The 24110-nt window shown below is 45.1% G+C and overlaps 1 protein-coding gene across 10 annotated transcripts in view; it reads right to left on the bottom strand.

The window, feature by feature from the left end:
* Positions 1–618: 618 nt before the first annotated feature.
* Positions 619–24110, bottom strand: part of LOC133481431 (cyclin-dependent kinase-like 5) — a 30037-nt gene continuing 6545 nt past the window's right edge. For 2 of the 10 annotated variants that reach the window (XM_061780784.1, XM_061780785.1), the window contains 16 exons: positions 23910–23944; positions 15518–15563; positions 15033–15169; positions 14819–14939; positions 12819–12878; positions 10933–11023; positions 9900–10089; positions 8490–8570; positions 8264–8427; positions 6604–7618; positions 5891–5989; positions 4873–4984; positions 4350–4473; positions 4157–4262; positions 2588–2722; positions 619–1933 (listed from right to left, as the gene is read on the bottom strand). In XM_061780784.1, coding sequence (XP_061636768.1) covers positions 1601–1933; positions 2588–2722; positions 4157–4262; positions 4350–4473; positions 4873–4984; positions 5891–5989; positions 6604–7618; positions 8264–8427; positions 8490–8570; positions 9900–10089; positions 10933–11023; positions 12819–12878; positions 14819–14939; positions 15033–15169; positions 15518–15563; positions 23910–23944 — 2849 coding nt within the window. In that variant the 3' untranslated portion in view covers positions 619–1600. Of the gene's footprint in view, positions 1934–2587; positions 2723–4156; positions 4263–4349; positions 4474–4872; positions 4985–5890; positions 5990–6603; positions 7619–8263; positions 8428–8489; positions 8571–9899; positions 10090–10932; positions 11024–12818; positions 12879–14818; positions 14940–15032; positions 15170–15517; positions 15564–16801; positions 16903–17093; positions 17680–23909; positions 23945–24110 lie in introns of those variants that run through there. The other 8 variants (XM_061780789.1, XM_061780794.1, XM_061780793.1 and 5 more) reach the window with 8 other exon arrangements.

Consider the following 24110-nt stretch of genomic DNA (forward strand, 5'->3'; position numbering starts at 1 on the left):
TAAAACTGAAATTTTGAGAGAATAAAGTCATTTTCCAGAAAAAGAAAAAAAATCTCATATCACAAGACTAAAGTCGTCATTTTTTTCCAAAAGCGTTTTCATAAATATGACATTATCATTGTAATCATACGAAAACGAAGCCGTAATATGAGATGTTGTCTTTTTTTTGTTTTTTTAAATTTAAAAAGTAACGTTCTAGGAATACACACATTATTTTACAAGGCCGTCATGTTTCTGGCGAAATCGAGAAAAAAGTTGAGGAAAACAAAAGTGTAATGTGAGGGGGAAAAACTGTTCTATTTGTTCTACAAAAAACAAAGTTTGTCTGAGAATAAAAGATCTTATTTTAATAAGTAAATAGAAAAAAAAAAAACATACTCCATGAGAGACTTTTTTCTACACGGAAATGACAATTTTATTCTTGGAAATTGATGACTTTTTTTCCTCACAAAAATACACATAATGTAACTGAAGCACTTAAATCTTGTATTACCACTTTTTTTTCTCCCCCCAAAAATAGGAAAATCAGTACAAAATCATTCATATTCATATTAGTGTGGCACAAATACTCCGGGGGGGGGGGGGGGGGGGGGGGGGGGAAATAAACAAAATACAAAGTGCAAATGACACCAGTTTGCAATTTATTTGAGCTTTCGTGTTACATATGTAAACATGAATATTACACATTTGTTTTTCGCAGAGGAGGAAAATAAACAAGATGGCCTATGCTACAAATGTGTGAGTAACAAAATCCCAAATGTAACACTTTTGTTTGCTTTGGCCCGCCCATAAACAAATGTGTGTGTGTGTGTGTGTTTGAGGAAATAGCAGGCGACAAAGGCTGCCACATTAGTAGTATTAATATAATACACGCTGTTCCTCCCATACGTCTTGTCGCCGGGTAGAATTGACCAAGTGGACACCGATTTTTAGAGTCCCCGCTAAGCTACTTTCCAACCAATAATAATAATAAGCGCAGAAACTGTACAGGAATGAGTTAAGATGAGGACGAACCAAATGTAATTGAAATAGATTGTCAACTCAGCTGATGTGAGTGTGTGTGTGTGTGTGTGTGTGCGTGCGTTGCGTTACAATAATGCCACGTGACGTTACCGTGCCGACGGGATTGGCCTCAAAAGAAATACCACGCCTTTTACAACTAAATATAATTCTTCTACTCAGTTCAAACTAAAAATACACTTGAATCTAAACATTAATATATATTAATATTAAATTTGTAATATTTATACTGTATGTATATATATATATATATATATATTATAATACAAATGAAGTCATCATATAAAGTATCAAACATTGGAGGCCTTTAAAAAACATTAAGACACAAGAAGGCTTTTGGCCTCCAGTTTGCAAGCAGTGCACTGTGCAGGTGTGTGCGCGTGTGTATATCCATGTGTGCGCGCGCGCGTGTGTGTGTGTGTTATTAACGCGGACATTTTGTTTGGGCCACACTACAATGCAGACTTTCCCCCTTTGTGACCGTGTCTTTACGTAAACGCGTATGTTTAGATGTGTGTGACGCGTCGGGGGTCTGTCCCGGAGGCGTGGGTGAGTTCAGTACTTCCCGTGCGGTCTCGGTTCACAGCGCCGTCTCTTTCAGGTCGTTGAGGTTGGCCATGCGGGACCTGGAGGGGCGCCCGAAGCCGTGCCCGTTCTGGCCCCCTTTGACGGCCATCTGCTCGGGGTACGGGTTGCCGGCGTGCCAGCCGGGCTCCAGCTGCGGGTAGGCCGACTGTCTGCTCTTCATCTGCGGCGTGTTGACCCCCGGGTGGCCGCGCCCGTCGGAGAAGGCCACCTGGGGGACGGAGGCGGGGCCGGGCAGCGGCTGGTAGCGCATGTCGGACGCCGCCGTCTGGTTGGACGAGGACGAGGAGAGGTGCAGGAGTTTGCGCAGCGACTTCAGCGGTTGGCTCTGGGAGGACGACAAAAAATAAATAAAACACGCAAGAAGGGATCTATCAGAATAACAGCCTCGACATGCCGGTGGAAATAAATGGAAATGCCATTCATCTGTTCCAGCTTCCCCGAAAAAAAAAACGGCAAACAAATGTTTGGAAGGTGTTTTTAATTAGACAGACACCACTATATCATTTTCTACTTCATAAAAACACACAGTTATGACGTAATTAAATAGAATGTAAAGAACTCAAAGGTTTTTTTCCACATTTCTGCTTCAATTCAATGGACATTGCGCTGCTCCTTCTGGTGGCCACCCGGAGGCAGTATAATTCAGACATACTGTTAAACGCGAGCATTTTACAAATCTTTGTTTTTAATCTGTGACAGACACGAAGACAAAAAAAAAAATAATAATAAAAATCAGCCATTTAAAAGTTTTGGTCGTACTGTGTGTGGTGCGCTGCGATAATCTCAACACAGAACACCACACACACGGAAAGATTCTGGTCCGCCGCCGAGCTCGAAATCCCGCGTGATCACACAACTGAAGAGAAACGCTACGAAATGACGGCATTAGACGGTTGGGAATAAATGGATGACATCTCACAGCGCAAATATCACGACGGCGTTGTAAACATAAGTCAGCGTCTCGACAGACGGGACGTACCGGCGAGTGGGAGTCGGCCATCTTGTCGGCCCACTCCTTGTCCCGCTCGCGCTCGCGGCTCTTGTCGCGGCTCCGGTGGCGGCCGCTCTGGTGGGAGCGCGACGACTTCTGCAGGACCGCCTCCTCGCTGGGGACCTGGCAACACAATTACAAACAGCGGCAGCTTGAAAATATAAAAACAGAATGCAAAGAAATAAGGCTTTAATAAGTGCCATTAATGTCAATACAATACAATTCATGTGTTGGATGTGTGCCTTTAAAGGGGCGTGGCCAAGTGAGTGAAATCAGGTGACTGTGGCTCTCCTTGCCCACATGCAAGGGCATCACAGTACCTTAACTGCTCCATTTTTATTTTTTTTTAAATTTTTTAACATGGCGTTCAACTTCAAACGTTGCCTACACTGTTAAAAAAAAAAAAAGTACAGAATTAGAAATGGTGACAGTTTATTTTATTATTTCACTTGACATTATTTCAACAAGTATCCAGAACAGCATTCTAGCAACTTCCAGCTCTGACGGAGTGTTCTGTGTGTGTGTGTGTGTGTGTGTGTGTGTGTGTCACAGTAGCAGTAAATGAGAAGCTAAAAATACGCCCGGCTGCTTCCTGCCGGCCAGATTGCGTTTATTTGCCTCCTCGCCCAAACTTGACAACGAAGCAGCAGCCAAAAAGAAAAAAAGAGCCCCCCAAAGCCCCGTTCACACAACTGATCAGGAACCGTACACGTTTTATGTCACATTTCAAATTCCTGTGGCAATAACTTGTCTTTCCTTTTTTTTGTAATCATCACTTTTCTCTCCCAGTCATCACCGGTAAAAAAAAAAAAATTTCCCACTTCGTAGAATTTTTTTTTCTTCTTGCAAATTTTAATTTGACGTTTGCGTGAGCTTCAGACACGCCACCGCTAGATGGCGCCAGCAAACTTCACAACATCTGGCCAACGTAAGTTCATGTTGCATCCAGCAATCTTCGGTGAACGCCTCGCATATTCGTGACTCGGCATTTGCAAATTCCTCTTTTATGGGGGAACCTATCCTCTGTTATTCGTCACCTAGCAACTATGTTGAACTGAGGGGCAGAGCTTCATTTAGTCGGGCCATAGCCCTGTCTAATAGAAATAGTGCTTTGCCACCATCATGTGGCAATTAAAAAAAGTTTTGGCTGGCAATTTGTTTCAGGGTTCGGTCCCTGTCCCCAGCGAATAACTGGGACGCGTTGTATACTTTATGTATGTCGTCGCTGTCTCCTGGACGTTTCCGGGAACGTCCCACTGGCAGGAGGCTACGGGGACGACCCGGGACGCGCCGGAGAGACTGCGTCTCTCGGCCAGGCCGGGAACGCCTCGGGATCCCCCAGGCAGAGCTGGACGAAGTGGCTGGGGAGAGGGAAGTCTGGGCTTCCCTGCTAAAACAACGGCCCCCGCGACCCGACGTCAGCTAAGTGGAAGAAAATGGATGAATGGATGGAAGATTGAATATCTGGCACTGTAATGCTTTGGTGCGGAAGGAACTGGTCAGCCACGAAGGTAAGTGTGTGCAGGTTTATTTCTGGCGAGGGTGTAGCCAACTCACCATCTGAGGCTTTTTCTTCTTTTTCTTTATTGCTCTGAAGAAACCCTGCTTCTCTTTCTCCTTGGACGGTTCGGCGGTATTCAGCACCACGGTGTCCGGGCCCGTCCTCGGACGGGAAGAAGAGCGCGTTAGGGCGGATACGGTCCGAAAGAGAAGCGGCGTTTGACGGTGGCCGTTGGTTTGGGGGGCTTACCAGGGGTCAAAGGCGGGCTGGCGTTTGGAGTGGTTGGCCAGACTTCCGCCGTCGCCCGCCATGCCCGAGCCTCGGGCCTGAGAGCGGCCGTCGTGGAAGGAGTTGTCTGGCCGAGGAGAAGGGACTGTTCAACAAACACCACAGAGACCATCACTTGCCTTTTATAAGACAAGAACACTATTCCGTGATCCAAATCATACCACATTATACAGTATGTCAAACACAGTTCTCTATAGAAATTAAATATCATAATGCAGAGATGAATACATCCTTTGTCCAATGTCTTCATATCATGCTGTCCACATGGCACAGGAAAGTAAATCTCATCATCCAAAGTATATTACATCTCATGTCCAATACCTACTCTATGCATCAATGGAAAGTAACGTTTCACAATCCAAAGCATACCACATCACAAGTCTAATATCTATCTGTCTCAGAAAGGAACAACCAGTGATCCAAAGTATACTACCTATCACACCAATCACATTAATATCAATATCAATCATACCAAACAACCCACCTCTGTAGAAGCTTCCGACCTTGCGGGGCATGGACTCGCTGTAGATGTTGCGGTTCTCCTTGGAGGAGGCGCCGCCGGCGTCTTCGGCCTGAGGCTCGTGATACAGGCCCACCTGAGACACAAGCGCTGTCAACACACCGCAGGCCTCCGGTACCCCGTTCATCATCATAATCATCATCATAACTTATTCACTGCCATTGACGGATTTAGAAGTCAAATATCCATGTTAACTGGGAGGGCTGGCAGTGAATGAGATAAGTGTACTGTACAATATATACTGTATATACGGACAATTTAAATAAGGTTTAAACTGTCACATTAGCGGAGCAGCAAAGCAGGCAGAGGATGAGGAGCAGGCATTTGACGCTAGATAGAGTCAGCTACAACACAGAGAGAAACAGAGAAAGAGAGAGAGCAAGTACAAGAGAGCTGGAGTGAAAGAAAAAGGGAGGGAGAGAGATGAGCTCAGGGAGATGGAGAAAGGGAGAGAAAAAGAGCGACGAGAGAGGGAGGGAGCAGGAGAAAGGGAGAGGGGGGGTGCAAGTGAAGGGTGGTGGCAAGAGGGGGAGAGGAAGAGAGAAGAGGGAAGGAGAGAGGGAGAGAGAGAGAGAGAAAGAGGGATGATAGATAAAGTAGCAAGAGTTTGAGGGAGGAGAGATAAAGCGTGCCAGAGTTGAGTGAGAACGAGGGACAGCGAGGGCGAAAGAGGGGAGAGAGATTGAAAGTGGGAGGAGAGAAAGAATGGCAGAGGAAGCGAAAGAGAGAGGGATAGATGGTGAAAGATAAAGGAAGAGAGTTGAGTGAGAAAGAGTGGGACAGAAAGAGAGAGAGGGGAGGGACGCAGAGAGAGGGAGTGAGACTGAGAAGGAGAGGGAGATTGTGAGTGAGGTCAGGAGAGAGAGAGAGAGAGTGAGAGAGTGTGTGAGAGAGAGAGAGAGAGAGAGAGAGAGAGAGAGAGAGAGAGCGAGTGATCCCTCCATCCGCACTGCAGCCCATCGCGCCACAATCAAAGTCGGACCTCGCTTTTTTGCCTCTGCGCGTGAAAGTTGTCCCTGGTGGTGGAGTCCCTGATTGGGGGTCTGCTGTGGGGGGCCGCCTCAGGGGGGGCCTGATCACTCTGGACACAACACACAACACACACACACACACGCACACAAAAGCCAAGCGTCAACAACGGGAAGCGCACAACTACACGCTACAACACACAAGCACACAACACAATGCAACAGCCCGCAGTCGCGTATGTAGCACCGGACATCCTACAGTCAACTTGCCCACATTTTCTTCATGTCGCCGAGTCGCGATCGCGAGCCAATTTTACAGAATTTCCTGAATGATCTAAGCAAGAGCTAACTCGGAGCTAGGAGTCATGCCATATCTCCTGTGGCAATACTCCACATTTTCCTCACATCTGAGTCATTTCAAGCGCAGAAGCCTCTTCTAAATATGCCGGTCTGCACAACTTTTACACCGGTTGCCAGCAGCGCGGGCAATCTGTTCGGCTTGAGTGAGCGAACACGCCATTTAACACCCGCTATTTGGGATCTTAGTAAATCAGGCCCGGAGTGTGTTTTATCTAAGTTGAATGGTGTTTAAAATGTGTGAAACAATTTTTTTGAAAGTTTTTCATATGGTGCCCATATTGCATATTTTCACCAATCGCGGCTAGGTCTGGAACGCATCTCCCGTCCGTGATGGACGTGGTGGTTTGACTGGAGAGGTGCGACTGACCCGGCTCATGTCCTCCTCCCTGGAGGCCGAGTGGCGAGGCAGCGTGCGGTGCTGCAGCTGCGGCGACAGTAGCTGCAGGCTGCTGGCGCGGGTGGGCACCCCCTGCCCCACCAGCAGTCCGTCGTCGCCCCCGTGAGTCCTCTGGTGGTCCCGCCGCACGTACATGGAATGACGGTGGGGCCTCTGCTGGGACGAGAAGGGGCTGCTGTAACCCTGAGGGTAAGGCTCGTGCGGGGCCGACAGGGAATGCCCGTGGCTCCTTTCTCCGCCAGCGCCGCCGCCCTCGCTCGGGTCCAGGCCGTCCGGCGACTCCTTGCGGCGGGCGGACGAGCGTCGGTAGGAAGAGTCCAGGGTGTTGCTCTCGCGCTCGGTGCGCGTGCTCCCTCGCCGGTCCGAGCGCCGAACCGCCGGGCTGCTGGGCGCCGTCAGGTCCAGGCAGCTGGAGGGGAAGTAGCGGGCGGCGGGCTCATCGGCGTACAGGTGCACGTCGTTCAAGTTGCCCACCGACTTGGCGTCGCTGAGCGTGCCGTAGCTCTTGGACAGGTTCAGGTAGGAGAACTTGGGCGCGGGGGCCTCCATGTAGTTGTGGCGGCCGTGCTTCTCCCCCGACTGGAGGGTGCTGGTCTTGCCCTCCACGAAGGAGTGGCGGTGCTGCTGCAATCGGAAGTTGGACTTGAGGTACTTGGCCCCGGGGCCGTCGGAGCCTTTGGGGCCCGGGCCGACGTCGAAGTCGCCCTTGTTGGCCTCGGCGGGGCTGAGCAGGTGGGGCAGGTCCACGCCGCAAGAGGCAGAGTGGTTGAACATCTGCGGCGGGTAGTTCTTTGGGTGCAGGGTGGGGCTCAGGTTGATGGGCGCCGGCAGGTTGCCGTTGAGGAAGCCCCCGGGGCCGCCGCCCTCGCCGCTGTTGCCGGCGGGGTGGAGGTCCTCGTGGCGCGGCAAGCTGGAGCAGTCGCGCGTGCTGGAGCGATGGCTGCCCGAGCTCTTCGGGCCGTGATTCCTGGGGTCAAGACAGTCGCTGAGTGAGTAAGGAAACCAGGCAGTCGGTCAGACGGTCAACGTAAATAAGAAGCTAAGGAAGTAGATGTAAAAGTTCTACTCAGTCGGTAAAGTCAGTCAGTAACTAACTAAAAGTAAGTTAAAGTCAAAGTATGGAAGTAAGCAAAAGCAAGTCTGTCTGTAAATCCATCAGTAAATGTTAGTAAGAAAAAAAGAAGTAAAAGTATCAAAGAAAGAACAAGAATGAAAGTAAAACTTGGTAGGTCAGTCAGTGAGTAAATAAAGGTAAAAGCATGTGAGTAAAAGTAAAGTAAAAGTCGGTTTGTAGGTAAGAAGTCAGTTAGCACAACAAAGTAAATAAAAAGTGAAAAAAAAGTAAGTCCATTTTATTTAGACAGTGTGGCGAGCAGCAAAATAATAATTGAACAAAATATATATATTAAAAATCATTGACTTACACACAATTACTAATAATGAAAAATATGTCATACATGTATATTTTCAAGATTTGTAAAACTAATGCAATCTATTTTTAGAGTGATTTCAAAATCTAAACTGTATATCTTTCCGAAATCTGAAAATCCTTCCATGAGCCAACGTGTGACCAATAGCGTCTACGAGCTGAGCTACTTCTCGCTGCTTTAGGCGTTTCTGTGGCGCTGACCTGCTGGGGGTGGTGTCTCCGTGGTGGGGCTTCCTCTTGGAGGAGCGCACGGGCGTGGGCGTGGGGGGCCCGGGCCGCTCCACCAGCCGCAAGTTCTGGAAGGCGTGGTGGTTGAGGCTTTGCTCCGTCAGGAAACGCTCGGCGTGGCTGAGCAGGAGAAGACTCTGCAAGGCACAACAGGGACCGTCGTGCTCTGCTGACTCACCGCCGTGATCGTACAAAATACCTTGAGCAGGTCCAACAGGGCTCCGCCGATGATTCCCAGGTATCTGCGCTCCAGTGTTTGTGGGTGGTTTACAGTAGGGAACTAAGAGAAGGAGATCAATAAGACACAAAAGCAAGACCAATACCGGTACTGATCTAAGTGTCATGAAAGCACTTCAATTGTTAAAAATAATACGTAAATAAATCGGTATCAGTATCATGATACTGGCCCTGTTTTTCCTCAGTATCGATACCAAAACATGCAGTACCCCACACTGCTAGTAGAGTGGCAATCTGATGACACATCTATATTAAAAATAATATCAGTACAGTACGGTGTATGCGGGAAAAAAAAAAAAAAAAAAAAAAAAAAAATCACTACCTAAATACAGTTTAGTTGTATTTAACTTTAACTAAGTTTAATACAGTTGCATCTTTAACTCATTACTGTCATGGACATGATGAGTTGGCAAGTTGAATCCAAACATTTACATATGCCAAGTACGTTTTTCAAGAGGGTCTCGCCCAGCTCGTATAAAATTCTGCTTTGTAAACCACTGTAATGACTAACAGATCCCTGTAGATGGCAGCGCTGCATTGCTTTGGATTTGTGATCAGCAATCAATGTTCTATTGCTGATTCTTAAAGAACAGAAATGGCTCATAAACTTTTTTTGTTGGTTGAAAAAAAACAGCGTCGACTTTTTGAGGCTTATATAGTCACAGAACACAATACTCAAAATGGATTTTTGAAAAATGGGTTGGAAATATATATACTGCTGGCAGTGAAAGAGTTAAAAAGCCGGCGCTACTGGCCATGTGCTTGCCAACGCCAAATCTCACTTCATTGCACATCACTAGGAGAGTGCCAATTTGGTGATGGATTCACCATGATGACTAAAAAATATGGTCGTGTATACGTGTGGACGGATAACAAATCTTGCCTGATCGCATATCACTAGTAGAGTGTCGAGGAACGACAAGAGACAAGGTTGTGGCTTTGTCTTTGTTCCCCTGAGAGAACGTCTAACAACGGCGAGTGCTTGATGTTTATTCACGTCCGCTCAGCGGCGGCAACATTATTTGACATTTAAAAATGTGTGTTGTCGAGCGTAATAGGAAAGTGGGGGTGGGGGTGTATTGGGGGACCATCAGGGATTGACAAAGGGGAGCTATATGCAAAGTGATCATTATGCATCCCCTAGGCGTGGGCACGCCAAAGGGAAAGGAAGGACGATCCGGCTTCCATTGACACATGATACACCATGAGTCACTGCCATCCAATCAGTCACGCCACAGCCAGAGGAATAACGACTAAAAAAAAAATGTTTCAAAAAACACGCTGCAGAGTGTGTGAGGAGCAAGATGGAGAGAAGAAAAGGAGTGACGGAAGACGGAGGCGAAACGGCGCGTGTTTTTTCTTTTTTTTTTACCCGCAGCCCGTGGAAGCGCGGGTTGCTGTAGAAGAGCTTCATCTGCTCGGGAGGAAGAGGGCCCAGAACTTTCTGGATGGTGAAGAGCTGGTCGATCTCGCTCTCCCCCGGGAAGAGGGGCTGCCCGTCGCTCAGCTCGCCCAGGATGCAGCCCACCGACCACATGTCCACCGCCTTGCCGTACGGAGCCCTGGAAAGCGGGTAAGAAGAGACACCACACAGGAAGTAGGACTCGCCCATCAGTGACATTTTTAGCATAGAATTAGTATCGGTGTTGACGATACTGGCCCAGGAGTAATTGGTATCTGTTTGACAAAACATCTTACAGTATAATACACACACACACACACACACACACACACACACACAGCTTGTAAAGTGGCCATTTGATGAATTATTAAGAAATATCTGGTCCTATATTTCCTTGATATTGGTTCAATACCAAATCTGGCAGTATCACACACTGCTACTCGAGTGGCAATTTGAGCACTGGTATCAACGATACTGGCCCTGTATTTTCTTGGTATTGAATCAATATCAAATCTTGCAGTATTACACGTCAATAGTAAATGGACAATCTGATGATGCAACCACGTTAGTCATTAAAAAAAAAATATTGGTAGTGGTGATACTGGGCCTGTATTTCCTTGATGTCAGATTGATACCAAATCTTGCAGTATCGCACACCACTCGTCGAGCTGATCCACCTAACTAAAAAAATAATATAGACAAAAGCCTCACATTCACACCTGAGGACAGTTGATAGTCTTCAAAGTACCTATCATGGATGTTTTGGGAAAGTGGAATGAATCAGGAGAACACTCTTTAAACTCCCCGCAGGAAAGCCGGAGCCAAGATTCAAGCCCAAAACCTCCGAACTGAAAGGCAGGGGTGCTAAACCACTAATCGGCCAAAACTAAGGTAGACTGAAGTTTTTTCATGTATTACAGTGGCTTCATGAATGTTACACTTGTGCGACAATTAACAACCTTTCAAAACATTTGCATTGGTGAGTGTTTCGTGACGGCCGTACCCGAGCAGGAGCTCCGGAGAGCGGTACCACCTCGTGGCCACGTACTCCGTGTAGTTGGCGTCCGTCCCCTCGGAGAGATTACGTGCAAAGCCTGGCAAGGGAAGACAAGATGAGGAGAGATAGTAGCGACCAGTCTGGAACACTGTGTCCTCATTAAGAAGATAAAATGGGTCAGAGCAAAGGAGAAATACACCACATACAAGGGCTGGGCGATAAATACATTTGATCGATTAATTGGGGTTTTTGATCAATTCAGTGAAGCACATATTTGTGGGGGTTCACCTTTTGGCAGATTTTTGAAGAGGAACGTCTGTTATTTGTGATCCTCAGCAATTTGCTGTTTTTATGCTCAGGCCAAAATCATCTCTAATTCAAAAATCAATGTGGTTGGATGTTTGGTGGTGGTCGGAGGCGCAGAATGGCAGCCACGCTTCCATCAGACTGCGCCAGAGCAGCTGTGGCTACATACGTAGCTTACCAAGCAGAAAGTTTGACTGTGGAGTCAATGAATAATGTGTAAAGCGTCTTTGAGTGTCTAGAAAAATGCCATATACAACGTTGTAAGTGAAATGCATTATTATTATTATTGCTGAGGTGCCATCTTGGTGCCAAGCAACTATGTTGAACTAAGGGGAGGAGCTTCTTTTAGTTAGGCCATAGCCTTGTCTAATGAATGAATGAATGAAGTGCTTTGCCACTCTCTTGGAGCATTTATCGGCAATGGCGGAGCTGCCCGGGGCAAAGTGATGTGTTTGATGCCCCCACCATGGGTGGATGGCCTGGGCACGTGTTGTGGCCTACAGCAGCTCCTAGCGAGTGTTCTCGTTTTGTATTCGTCTGTTTGACTGCTTGTCCCGTTCACTAAATGGCTAAAAGTGGCTCTCCTTGTCCACATGGCAGGGCATTAAATACGAAGGAAATCAACCACTTAACGGCACGTGACAAGTTGGGGCACTCGTATTTCGGACGACGTTGATGCTGGGAAAGATAACTTGGCGGATAAAAACCATTTTAGTGCTTGTTTGGAATCGGGAGAAATAAAGAAAATCCCCAAAAGTGAAAAAACTATTTATTAGCTTTTCTTTATAAGCAAGGATGGGGGGGGGGGGGGGGGGGGAATCTCTGATTGAATATTTGTGAAACGATTGAAAGCTTTCATTTCCAAGCCACATGACCCAGCCCTACTTTCCAATCTGCTCGGCCTATATGCGTCCCATGGCCAGCACAGCCTGCCGCCTCTCGCAGCAGATTGCCCGCATGATGTTTTCCGTGCCCCCTCGTTCGGTTGCCAGATTGGATCAAAGCGCGACGTTAGCCTGTCGTGTTGCAACATGCTTCACGAACTGAGGTGGACGGAAACCCGTCTATTCCATGGACTACTAGTACACGCTTTGTCCTCACTAAAAAGACAATTTGTTCGACTAGCAGGATATTGACTAAACACTCAACCAGCTTTATGGCAAGCATTTATTTATTCAATGTCCTTTAAGGTTCATGTGCTAGTAAGCACTTTGACATCACTAGTAGGAAACCTTCTGGCAAACTAATCGGACAACTACATGTTACTAGTGATGAGAATGAGACTAGTAGAGCAAAGCTGTCCAATAGTGCACACTTTTGCCGGACGTGGTTGTTCTTCCAAGTATGTCAAATTTGTTCTACTGGCATGGACAACGAGCATACTAGTACATGGACCTTAAGCTAGATATCAAGGATGTGAACGAAACGCTCAATCGTCTTTCCGTAGCGGCGAGGGGAGAACAACAAGCGAGGGGGTGGGCCGCACGTGGAGCTTGGTAGATCACCGGATGCGCTGGTTTCATCCAAATTTAGCCTCAGTGCAAAAATAAAACTCCAGTTGCATCACAGCTTGACAGGCAGCTCACCGAAATCGCACAACTTGAGGACGTCATCGGAGCTGATGAGGAGGTTCTCCGGCTTGATGTCTAAAGGATGAGCAGACAACACGTAACGTTATGACATCGCGCATAATAAAAAAGATTAAAGGCTTAGTTTAGTTGTGCTGATGATAGATGTCACGAGGAGACAAATCCCCATTTTGGATGCCGAAAACATTAACAAGCTCGATAAGGTTAAACTAATCATCATAAATTGCTAAAAAGGCGCAGAGGATAAAATAAGACGACAGTAAATCCCTCAAAAATTGCACAGGTTAAAGTAAGACTAACGTAAATTATACAAAAACTCCACAGGTTAAAATAAGACTACCTTAAAGTTACGCAGGTTAAAATACGACATCAATAAATCCCCCAAAAGTTGCACAGGTTAAAATATCATTAGCATAAATCCCCTAAAAGTTGCAGAGGTTGCAATACGACTGCCATAAATCCCCTGAAAGCGGCACTTGCTTAAACAGGACTACTGTAAATCAACACAAAATTCCGCAGGTTATATTAGGACTAACATAAATCCCTAAAACGTTGCACAGGTTAAAAACTAAGGCTACCGTAAAAGCCTCAAAAGTTGCTCAGGTTAAAATACGACTACTGTATGTCCCTTAAAAAATGTGCAGGTTAAAACAACAACAACAACAGCCCCTAAAGGTTGTGCAGGTTAAAATAAGACTACAATAACTCGCCTGAAAGTTGCAGAGGTTAGATTAAAACTACTGTAAATTCCCCGTAAATTGTGTAGGTTAATTCATTTGAATTCAATGATAGGTCTGCATTATTTGTATTTATTCTTTTTCTTTTTTTCGGATTACTGCATGCCATCTATTTTTATAACTTCAATGTGTCTAAATGCCCTTAGACATCACAGCGAAAAAGAGGCAGCAATTAAAGAAACATGAAAATTCACAGATTGTAAAGCGGGAAAAAAAAAAAAAAAGCATGAGTTATTCATCAAGGGCAAACCCAAGGAAGCAGAAGGAGTTGTATGTGAGCACCGGGAGATCCCAGCGGCCATTTGGACGGCCGAGTGCCATCTGGCTTCCTGCTCGTTCACCGAAAGCTCACAATGTCCGAGTGTTAGAATAAAGGACTTTTTTCAAAATACAGTTAGCAGTTGATTAAGTGCAATGGTGGGAAGTAACCAAGTACAAATGATTGTTACTGAAAATGGCTATCAAATGGGTGTTGTGCATAACTGACACTAAAAATGTATTTGTACTTTTTATTTTTGTACTTTAAGTACATTTATGAGCCTGTACTTTTTTTAAATTTTTTTTTTTTAAGTAGTGTAGTTGAATCAGTACTTCTGCAGTCTTTTCTCACAAAGTTATCTGCACTATTACTAAATGACTCTCTATAAATATAAGCTAAATAAGAACAACTTGCCTAGGTCAAAATAAGACCTCGAAAGTTGCACAGGTTTAAAAAGAGAAATTTGTGCAGGTTAAATTCAGAATATAAATCTTTAAAAAGTTGAACAGGTTAAAATATGACTATTGTAAAAGCTCTACTGTAAAAGTTGCAGCAGTTAAAATACCATCACCATAACTCCAGCAAAAGTTGAACATGTACTTAAGACAACTGTAAACCCCACAAAAAGTTGTTGAATGCTTTGAAATAAGACGATATAAAAATTGCACGGGATAATAGATGACTACCATAAAGCCATCAAAAATCGTGCTGGTTAAATTGGGACTGGCGTAACTCTCCCAAAAATTACACATGTAAAACAAATTTTTTTTTTTAAAGTATCATAATTCCCCTAAAAGTTGCAAATGTGAAAATAAGATTACAGGTTCAAATAAAGCTTTTTTTTTTTTTACTTTTACTTAAGTATGGTAGTCACTCAGTACGTCTACTTTTACTAGAGTCTTATTTTCCACAAGTATCTGTACTTCTACTTGAGTACAGCGTGTGAGTGCTTTTGTCACCTCTGATAGAAGATGATAAAGTAGAACATGTAAGCCATTTACCCCGGTGAACGATGTCATGCTTGTGGCACCAGTGGATGGCTTTGATCAGCTGGTAGATGTAGCTCCGCGCCTTCTCCGTGGGCACGCCGTTGGGCAGCTCCTCCAGCAGCTCCAGCATGTTCTGGACACAAAAAAAAAAAAAGGACAAACACATTGAAGAAAAGAAAAGGAGTCGAGGTTCACTCAGGCTTGGTGGAGAAGGAAGACAGCTCACCTTCTCCACGTACTCGAAGACCAGGTAGAGCTTCCCTCGCCGCCGGAACGCCTCTTTGAGCTCCACGATGTTCTCCTGCTTGAGGGTGCGCAGCATCTTGAGCTCCCGCAGTGTCGTTTCTTTGACCTCCTCATTTTCTGAGTAAAAGATGGATGCCAATTTAACCCGTGACATGAAACTGTGGCAAAAAGAACTCGCAGAATTGCTGTGGACATGGAGATGAATTATTTTTTTTTTGGGGGGGGGGGGGGGGGCTTCTCAGTGCATTTAAGGAGAACATTCTGACATTTGAGAGAGGTGGGTATCTCTAGCCCCTTTTACACTGCCGGTTGAAGCTGGACTTTTTACGCTACTCTGTATAAACTAAAATCTGTTGCGCAACAATCGTAACTGTACGGGTTGAAATAGGCTGACATGAAATCCCCAAAAGTTGCAAAGGTTAAAATAGGACCGCAAAAATCGTGAATATGTAAAATTAGCTTTACCTTCGCTGTCTTTGAATTTCTTTATAGCCACAATTTCGTTGGTGTCCTGCAAGAAAAACACATTTGTGAGACCTGTCATAAAAACAAGAAGATAGCATCCAGCAACGTGAAGCACTTTTAATGTGGACATTCCAGAAAATTATGAATTTCGACAATACCAAAAAACACCACTAGGTTTCCAGTTAACTACTGTTAAAGCGTATCAGTCAAGAATTCATTCCTTCATGTTCACTTTCGGCTTTACTGAGACAATTCAAATCATCACTTCTAGTGCAATTGTGAGAGTTTTTTTTTTTTTTTTTTTCCTCCCAGAGACCCTTGCCCCGTTTTCCATGCCCTAGTTGCGAGGCCCGCTAGCGTTTGCGCCCGGCGCTGCGCTGAAGGCAACAACATGGCGGAGAAGCAGGCAGCCTCCAAAATGACCCGTGAAACAACCATCATTGCAAGAGTCTCAAAAATGGATTCATTCCTACCATCAAATCATTGCCTCGACACCAATAGATGGCGTGCGCCCATTGCTTCCCACACGTTTTTTTTTCCTGGTGTGAAATAAAGAACTGTTTTTTGGGGGGGGGGGAAGATATCTATTTGTCATCAAGTGGACGCCACTGGCGACTAATTGCGGCACACGCAGTGAGAGTTAAAACGTAGAATTTCCACTTTTTCATTGGTAAACAGTAAACACAACATAGAGCTGCAAGAAGCGGCCCGCTCGCACCCCCTTTTTCAGAGCTCAAACACTGACGCCATGATGTGCCCAAATTAAATGACGTAAAAGCTTGGCAACGGATCCGTCGGTCGAATTTGGTCGCAATCTGATAAAAATCTCTGGGATGGTTCGTCTTAGAGCGACATCTGGAAATGGCCAAGACGACCTCAAAATGGCTGCTTCAAAGCAAAATGGCAGGCTTTGAGCATCTTTTCGGACACGGTTCCTTTGACTTTTTTTGTAGGTCTCCTCACGATGGACATGCCGACCGATTGTTATGTTGCCAAGCGAAACCGTCTTCGGGGGCTGAATTTCACCAATATTCCGGGGGTTGCTACAAAGGCAACAAGTCAAACATTTGGTGAGGTTTTGAGCATGTCAAAGCCCCGAAAATGAAGATTTATTATCTTTGTGTGCAAGCTCTCGTGCTGGATCTCATTTGCATGCGAGCGGTGAATGTTGGCCCCAATGAAATCAAATAAAACGACTTGATTTGTTGTTGTTGCACACTCTATTACTGCTGCAGCTAAAGTGCGTTGAGCGAGAGCAGAGAGGGTAAACATAGCTGTGCTCACTATTGATTTAAGCGCAGAGCAATGGAATGCACCCTGAATGGGCTTATCGCTCCACGAGTCTCTGCCTCCAAACATTCGACAGCGGCCAGCCCCTTACTCCTCATCCATCCTCGAAAGATCCTGAAAATGTGTGGATTATTATTATTATTATTAGGGCCCATTCAACCATTTGACAATGTTCAGAATGCAAACAATAGGCGTCAGAGTACTTCAATGAATAAGCCAATCTCTCGGTGATCGAGGGAGCTACATCAGTATGATCAATGATCTTCCCGCAGATGGCAATATTTACCAGTTTCGAAAACCGCAGTATATCTTGAAATCGGTAACCGGCCCACGCCTTACGTCATGGGGGGGGAAAAGGTCGACGGGACGCCTCACACGCTGGCCTTCACCTGCTCGATTCTTTCCTGCAGTGCCGAATCGAGTCCTGCTGCCCCCGCGGGAGGACAAGTGACTCTTCACTACAGTTGTCACGTTTCCTTTCACGCGCGACTTCATCCACGGTCGACTGGAGCCGACCCGAGCCGACCCGAGCGTCAAATCCTCTTGTAATCTGCGGGAACATCAAGTTCATACAGCCTCCTCCCGCCGCACTGCTCAGCTTAAGCAACACTGCGGACCTAGCGCCCCGATTTAAAGGGCCTTCGTTCAGCGCCAGCTCGGCAGACAAACAGCATTTACTGTAAATGTCTTGAGGTTGTCTTATCTGGAGCAGCCTAACTAACTAACTATACAGTGGACCCCCGCGAATTAGGGACAGGGCCAGACCGCCAATAGCGGAAATCCACAGATAATTGACACCTATTGTAATTGCATTGGGAAAAAAAATGCAATTTTTATTCATTGTTTTATTTTTTAAACCCCATACATTCTTGACAAAGAGGGGATGAACTGCCAATTAGTGTTTTTGGGTTTGGTTCTGGGGGAAGAAAAAAAAATATGGATGACGTGCCATGTGCATACCGAGACTCTCATCGTCTCAAGTGTAAAATGATGTATGCAATATTTTTCCCCTTTAACAGCAAATGAATATCGGCTCCAAATATCGGTTATCAGTGTCCTTGACTAAAATATGTGAAATACTATAATAATCGGCATCGGCCCTGGAAAACAAAACATAGCGGCGTCTCTGTAATTTAGAGTCTACAATGAATCTACCTAGCATGTTTTTGGAATGCGGGAGGAAACCGGAGTGCCCGAAGAAAACCCACACAGGCGCGAAGAGAGAACACGCAAACTCCACACAGGCGAGGCCAGAGCCCGGATTTGAACCCACAACCTCTAAACTGTGAAACCGTGCCGCCTTCTAGTTATTGGCATAGCAAATAAATATTCCCCATGGAAATCATGGCAGCTTGCTCGTGTGTCAAGGTACCACCGTCTTTTTGTCCCTCAGACATGTTTGTCAATAACTTAGACGGCGTCAATGTGCTAACTGCTAAACACTTGCTGTGATGTGCTCGTGTACGCGCTGCATATATGAAGCGCATCCAATTACTTCCAAAGCGCGAGTTAAACCATTGCATAATGATCAAAGAATCCATTTAGCTGTTTTAGAAGATGACGCCGTCGTGGAGTGAGTCAGTGTGAACATCTGATGTTGATCACAAACAGCTCCCGTCTTTTTATTTTCGGACTCTTCTGGCTTGCGTAACACGAACAATGCAAGTCATTTATTTCCCGAATCTGTCGAGCGGCGGGAAAGAAAAACTGTTGAAGAATCTGTCCGCCCCCTTTTTGAAGGGAACGGTTATTTATGTAGGCCCGTGAGGAGAAAGTGGGACACTAGAGGAAAAAAGCGGACTTAAATAGGTCACCTTGAGAAGTGAGAATGTTCACGTCTAACTCTTAATGCCACCGAAATCTGGCCTCAATATCATCGCTACCTGAAGAAAACAATGTACTCTATGTTGTGGCAGCATGTTCTATGTTAATTATTATTGTCACACACTGGAAAGCACCAGGAGTTGTCTTTCGAGTTTCTTCCTTGCAAGAAAGGGGACGACTTGCATTGAGCAGTGCACACAGGACGCAATATACAAAGTCGTCTGAATGAAATCATAATAATGCATTACACTTACATGGCGCTTTTCTAGGCACTCAAAGACACTTTACAGTTTCACGTATTATTCATTCACTACTCAGTCACACCTTGTGGCGGTAAGAGACTCGTGGAGCCACATCTGACCTGCAGGCGGCAGTCTGACAGAAGCGTGGCTGCCATTCTGCGCCAACGGCCCCTCCGACCGCCACTAAACATCCAGCCACATTCATTCCAAATACTCTAAATGAAAAAAAAAATGATGTGGAAAAACATTCTATGAAAAACCTATTTCATGAAAACAATGAAATAAAATAAGTCATAAATCTTTTCTTCTTAGTAACGTGCCATGTCAATAGTTTGTCTTATTTTTCAGACAGTTCAGCATCAATATTTTGTCTTCTTTTAAGGAAAGTCATCAACAATAGTTTTTCATCTTTTTCAAAAAGTACAACATAAATAGCTGGTCTTCTTTTTTAGGAAGGTGCGCTATCAACAGTTTGTTGTCTTTTCGTTAAAGTGCAACATCACTAGAGCTCGAAAGAGCAGGTATTGAAGATAGAGGCAACATTGTGCAGTGCAGGCGCACAGAATGCAGTATACACGGCAGCTGCTGTCACACTTCCACTAACCATCGAGCCGACTCCTGATCACAAACATGCAATTGTTTGCAGCGACTTGGAATAGTGCTTTGAAAGATAACCTCGGATAACCGGCCACATGCTGCTTCACAAAATACATTATTATGCATCGAAATATCCTGCTACGCTTCCATGGCAACATCAACAGCAACACAGTGATGACGTAGGGACTCAAATTCCTGTATTTGCAGCTTTAGATTGTCACCGAAAAGTAATGGCTTCTTGCTGGCTGAGATCATTTCCATGCCGCTCGTAGAAAAGCAATCATTCGGCATTCATTAGCGAGCCCTGGCTGGCTGTCAGTGGGATTTGTTAAGGGCTTCAAATAAACAATAAAAGGGCAGCTGGTGCGCCGAGCCCACTCACAGTTAACAGCAAAGTATCGCCAAATGTGACATAGCGCCATCTCGTTTTAAGATGCCTTTATAACCGCTAATGTGCTAGGTTTCTAGTTAGTGACATGATCATGGATTTACACATAGAATGGTACCTTGACTTATGACAATGTATCTCAAGACAACTTTTTCCCTATTCAAATGAATGGAAATGCCATTCATTCATTCCAGCTCATTTATAAAAAAAATAAAATAAAAAAAAAAAAAGTTTTTTTTTCATGTGTTTTCATAAGAAAAATAGCAGCAAAATAGAAACAGATTTTCAATAATTGCTTTTTTCTCGACTCATACGCTCGGGCACATAAGTCAAGGTGCCACTCTATTTTGGCACATTGAAAATGAAACAAAACTGCTCATTGTTTTCCGACCGCAAAGAAACTTCAAACACGTGCCAGGTAATTCCAGGTCTCTCTCTCTCTCTCTCTCTCGCTCTCTCACACACACACACACAAAATCAAAAGGCAAGTTCCACTCCCAGTGCCGTTAATCCTGCAAGTGCCGACACTATCAAAAAACAAACAAAGTGGAAACGGGCGCACGTCACAGGGATCTACTTCGCTACATAAAGGCTTAGATGCAGCACCAATACAAATACGGAGGTAGTATCCAAACACCTTTCACACTGCCTGTGATGTAAAAGATGCATTCATCCCCCCATGACACGCCCCCCCCCCCCCCACCCATGTCGGTGTTCTCTATAAACAGCACAAATGCGGAAAGGGGGGACAAAGTTGGCATGGCAAGTTTCAGACTTACGGCGCAGAATCAGAAAACCCCTTTTACGCTGCCTGTCGAAGCTGACATTTTGCAACTTTTTCCCCCAACTTGCTGTTATGTACAAAACAGCAGTCTTGTACCGCAACAGAGTACAATTACTTTCTTACTATACTTCAATAGAATGTTCACGTCTCTCTACTTTACTTTATTTCGGACAATTTTCTCTTTAACTCCACTACATTTACTAAATACAATGTAGACTTTTACACTGATAAATTCTCCCGATAAGTATCGTCGGTACTCATTACAACAAAATGACATCCCAAGAAATTGTTTGTTGACATAATGCCTGAACCGCGGAGCACAACGCGGAAGAATAGACTTGCCTGTTGTAACAGTTGGTGAGCACACCTGCTAAGAGATGCACGCATTTGACATACGTCATATTTTCTTTCGTCACTCAACTCACCCTGTAACAAGAGTAATGTGTGTTCTCCTTTTTTCAGTTCCTACTTTATATGAATAAAATAGATACTAGCTAGCATCTCGTGATGGCTAGGCTAACTTCGCTCATAGCCAAGACGCAGATTTTTAACGGCTGCACACCACTTAGGTAAACTAGATAAATAAGAGGAACATTTTAATACAAAAAAAGAAACATATGGTTAGCACATATGCCTCGCAATTCTGAGGATCTGGGCTCAAATCCCATCCCCGCCTGTGTGGAGTTTTCATGTTCTCCCCACAGGCTACTCCGGTTTGCGTGGCAAGTTGATTGAAGACTCTAAATTGCCCGTAGGTGTGGTTGTTCGTTTGTATGTGCCCTGCGATTGGCTGGCGACCGGTTCAGGGTGTACCCCGCCACCTGCCCAAAGATAGCTGGGATAGGCTGCAGCACGCCCGCGACCCGCGTGAAGATAAGCGGTACAGAAAATGGATGGATGGAAAAACATAATCACAATATTTGTACTTCCAATACTTACATAAGTACATTTAGTATCAGAAAATTACTTTGGAGCAAATGTTCAGACTTCTACTCAAGTAATATTCTACAAAGTGACTTTTACCTTCAATCAAAGTCATTTTCTGTTCCGACGCTTGGACTTTTACTCAAGAGTCGCTTTCGGGTAATTTACGTAACACCGATAAACAGCATCGACACGGAAATTTCTGCCTTTGGCGGTAGTACGACTAGCCCATTTCACACTGCTTGTCTTTTTTTCTGTGCCCCGTGTCAGTATAAATGGCACAGACACAGATTGGGGGGGGGGGGGGGGGGAAGGAAATCGACCCATCCATGTAAAGCCTCTGGTGGTAGTATCACATTATCTCCGAAAGCCAGCATTTTTTGGACTTTGTTCCCCCGTCGCTGTTCTGTCTAAACGTCCGTATAAAGGGTCCTCGATTCTATTTCCGGCCTCAGTCATTTGGGCTACTAAACGCGTGCATTGTACTTTTAATTCAGGAGGTGGGGAGGCGTGACCAATGAGCAGCTGCGACCCATCAAGCGCCATTTTCTTCAGCCGGCACGCTGCCCTGCGCCGCCCGTGCCCCGTTTGGTGGGCGCGCGCATCCGAGAGCTGCGTGTGGGCCCCATTCACTCCAACAATACGATAGTTTCCAGATGGCAACGGTCCATATTGATCGGCGGCCAGAGTTTTTCTTCCTGCTGTGCCTCCACGCGTCAAGCCACGCATTTCGCCGCACCAAAGGTACGGGCGGCATCTATTCCCGCAGAGTGAGAGCGCCACACTGTCGCGCTGCTTGATGCCACTCCGCTGCTGGATGTCAGACAAACCAAATAAATAATACCACGCTGAATGAAAGAAGTGCATTTTGTGGCTTCGGAGGTAGTATCATAAGCCCCTTTCATATTGCCTGTAAAAGCAGACGTGAGTCAAATGTTTTCCCACGTTGCTCTTCTGTATAAATAGCCAATAAGGAGTGGTGGCATGAAGTCAACCTGGCAATTTTCCATCTTTGGATGTAGTATCAGAAAGCCCTCTCGCACTTCCTGCAAAATCATCGATTTTACACATTCTTCCCATGTCGCTGCTCTCCACAAACAGCACCCACACTAAGTGGATGTGGTCGCACAGTTCCGCCTTTGCAGGTAGTATCAGAAGCCCCTTTCCATTCCATTCCATCCACTTCATTGTTCGGCTCTATAAAATACGTGTTTTATCAATAAAAAGGAGAAAAGAGCAGGGAAAATTGCCGACAATTCCATGTCATTTTCAGAAAAAATACTGTATCTGGATACATACTGTTAACGGGATACAAAATTTTGGCGATATTGCACAGCACTATGCACAACCATCTTTGGTACAATCATATCATACAATGATATGCATGATAATGAAATCAATGGAGCCGTTTGTATTGTATTTTATTCCCTCACCCAACGAGAATCAATATAAAAATCAACAAGGAATCGGATCAACAAGCGGTGTCAATAATGGAATCAAAATCGCTAAGTTCTTGCCAATTTCCCATCCCTAAGAACACCACTGGAGAATACTATATTTCTTATTAAAAGTACTCGTTACAAAATATCGGCGGTATTTTATGGGAGGATGGAACAGATGAATGGCAATTGCATTCATTTCATTTAGGAAAGTTGACTTGATCTACAGGTGATTTGAGTTATGAACATTACCTTGTAAGTCAAGGTACCGCTGGATTTTCCTCAATTTGTCCAATGTTGCTGTGCTGTATAAACGTCAACACCACCAAATGGGGGGACGACAAAGTCGGATTGTACCTTTGGAGGCAGTATGGGAATCTCATTTCACAGACCCAGCAAATAAAAAATACAAAAATTATACAGCCCAGAATGGGGAGCCGAAGTCTTAATCACAGCTTGTATAATGATGTCGTCATTGCGATTGACCGGTTGATGGCAGATGGAGGCTGAATCTTCATCAGCTAATCAATGAACAGCTAAGCACCTTCGCATCCCGAGCGTCTGGCAAGCTACCGAAGTGGAGGTCACTGACGAAAAGATGCAAGAACAGTATAAAAAAAAAAATAATAATAATAATAATTTTTTTAAAAACACACACACAGAGCGTGTCTACTGCAGATCTGCTGTTTGTAGGAGGCAAACTATTTCTTTTTTCTTTCCCCCTTCCTCCATGTTCTGGTGTCAACACTCAGCTCGTCCTCTTCCTTAAATGGAGCGAGATGACAAGACGAGAGGCGGTAGGTCGTGTGGGTCGCTGCGCCACTAACTGCTGCTCAATATGTGCTGTGATACTTTATGTCTGATGTTGTTGCGGTAACATGGGAATGAACGAGCTCCATCTTACCTTGTGTCTGCACTTGAGTACAACACCATAGGCACCTAGAAGGAAGGATAACAGAGTTATACAAATTTTTAAAAAATGAGTTTTTTTTTTTTTTTGGTTATGCCTTTGTTGATTTGTCGTCCTTGTAAATGGTCACAGACATATTTTAAATAGTAGTAATTATACTCTGAAGTTGCATCAACAACAAAAAAGTGAGCTACG

The sequence above is a fragment of the Phyllopteryx taeniolatus genome, chromosome 7 (genome assembly GCF_024500385.1).
Source record: "Phyllopteryx taeniolatus isolate TA_2022b chromosome 7, UOR_Ptae_1.2, whole genome shotgun sequence".
Taxonomy (NCBI): Eukaryota; Metazoa; Chordata; class Actinopteri; order Syngnathiformes; family Syngnathidae; genus Phyllopteryx; species Phyllopteryx taeniolatus.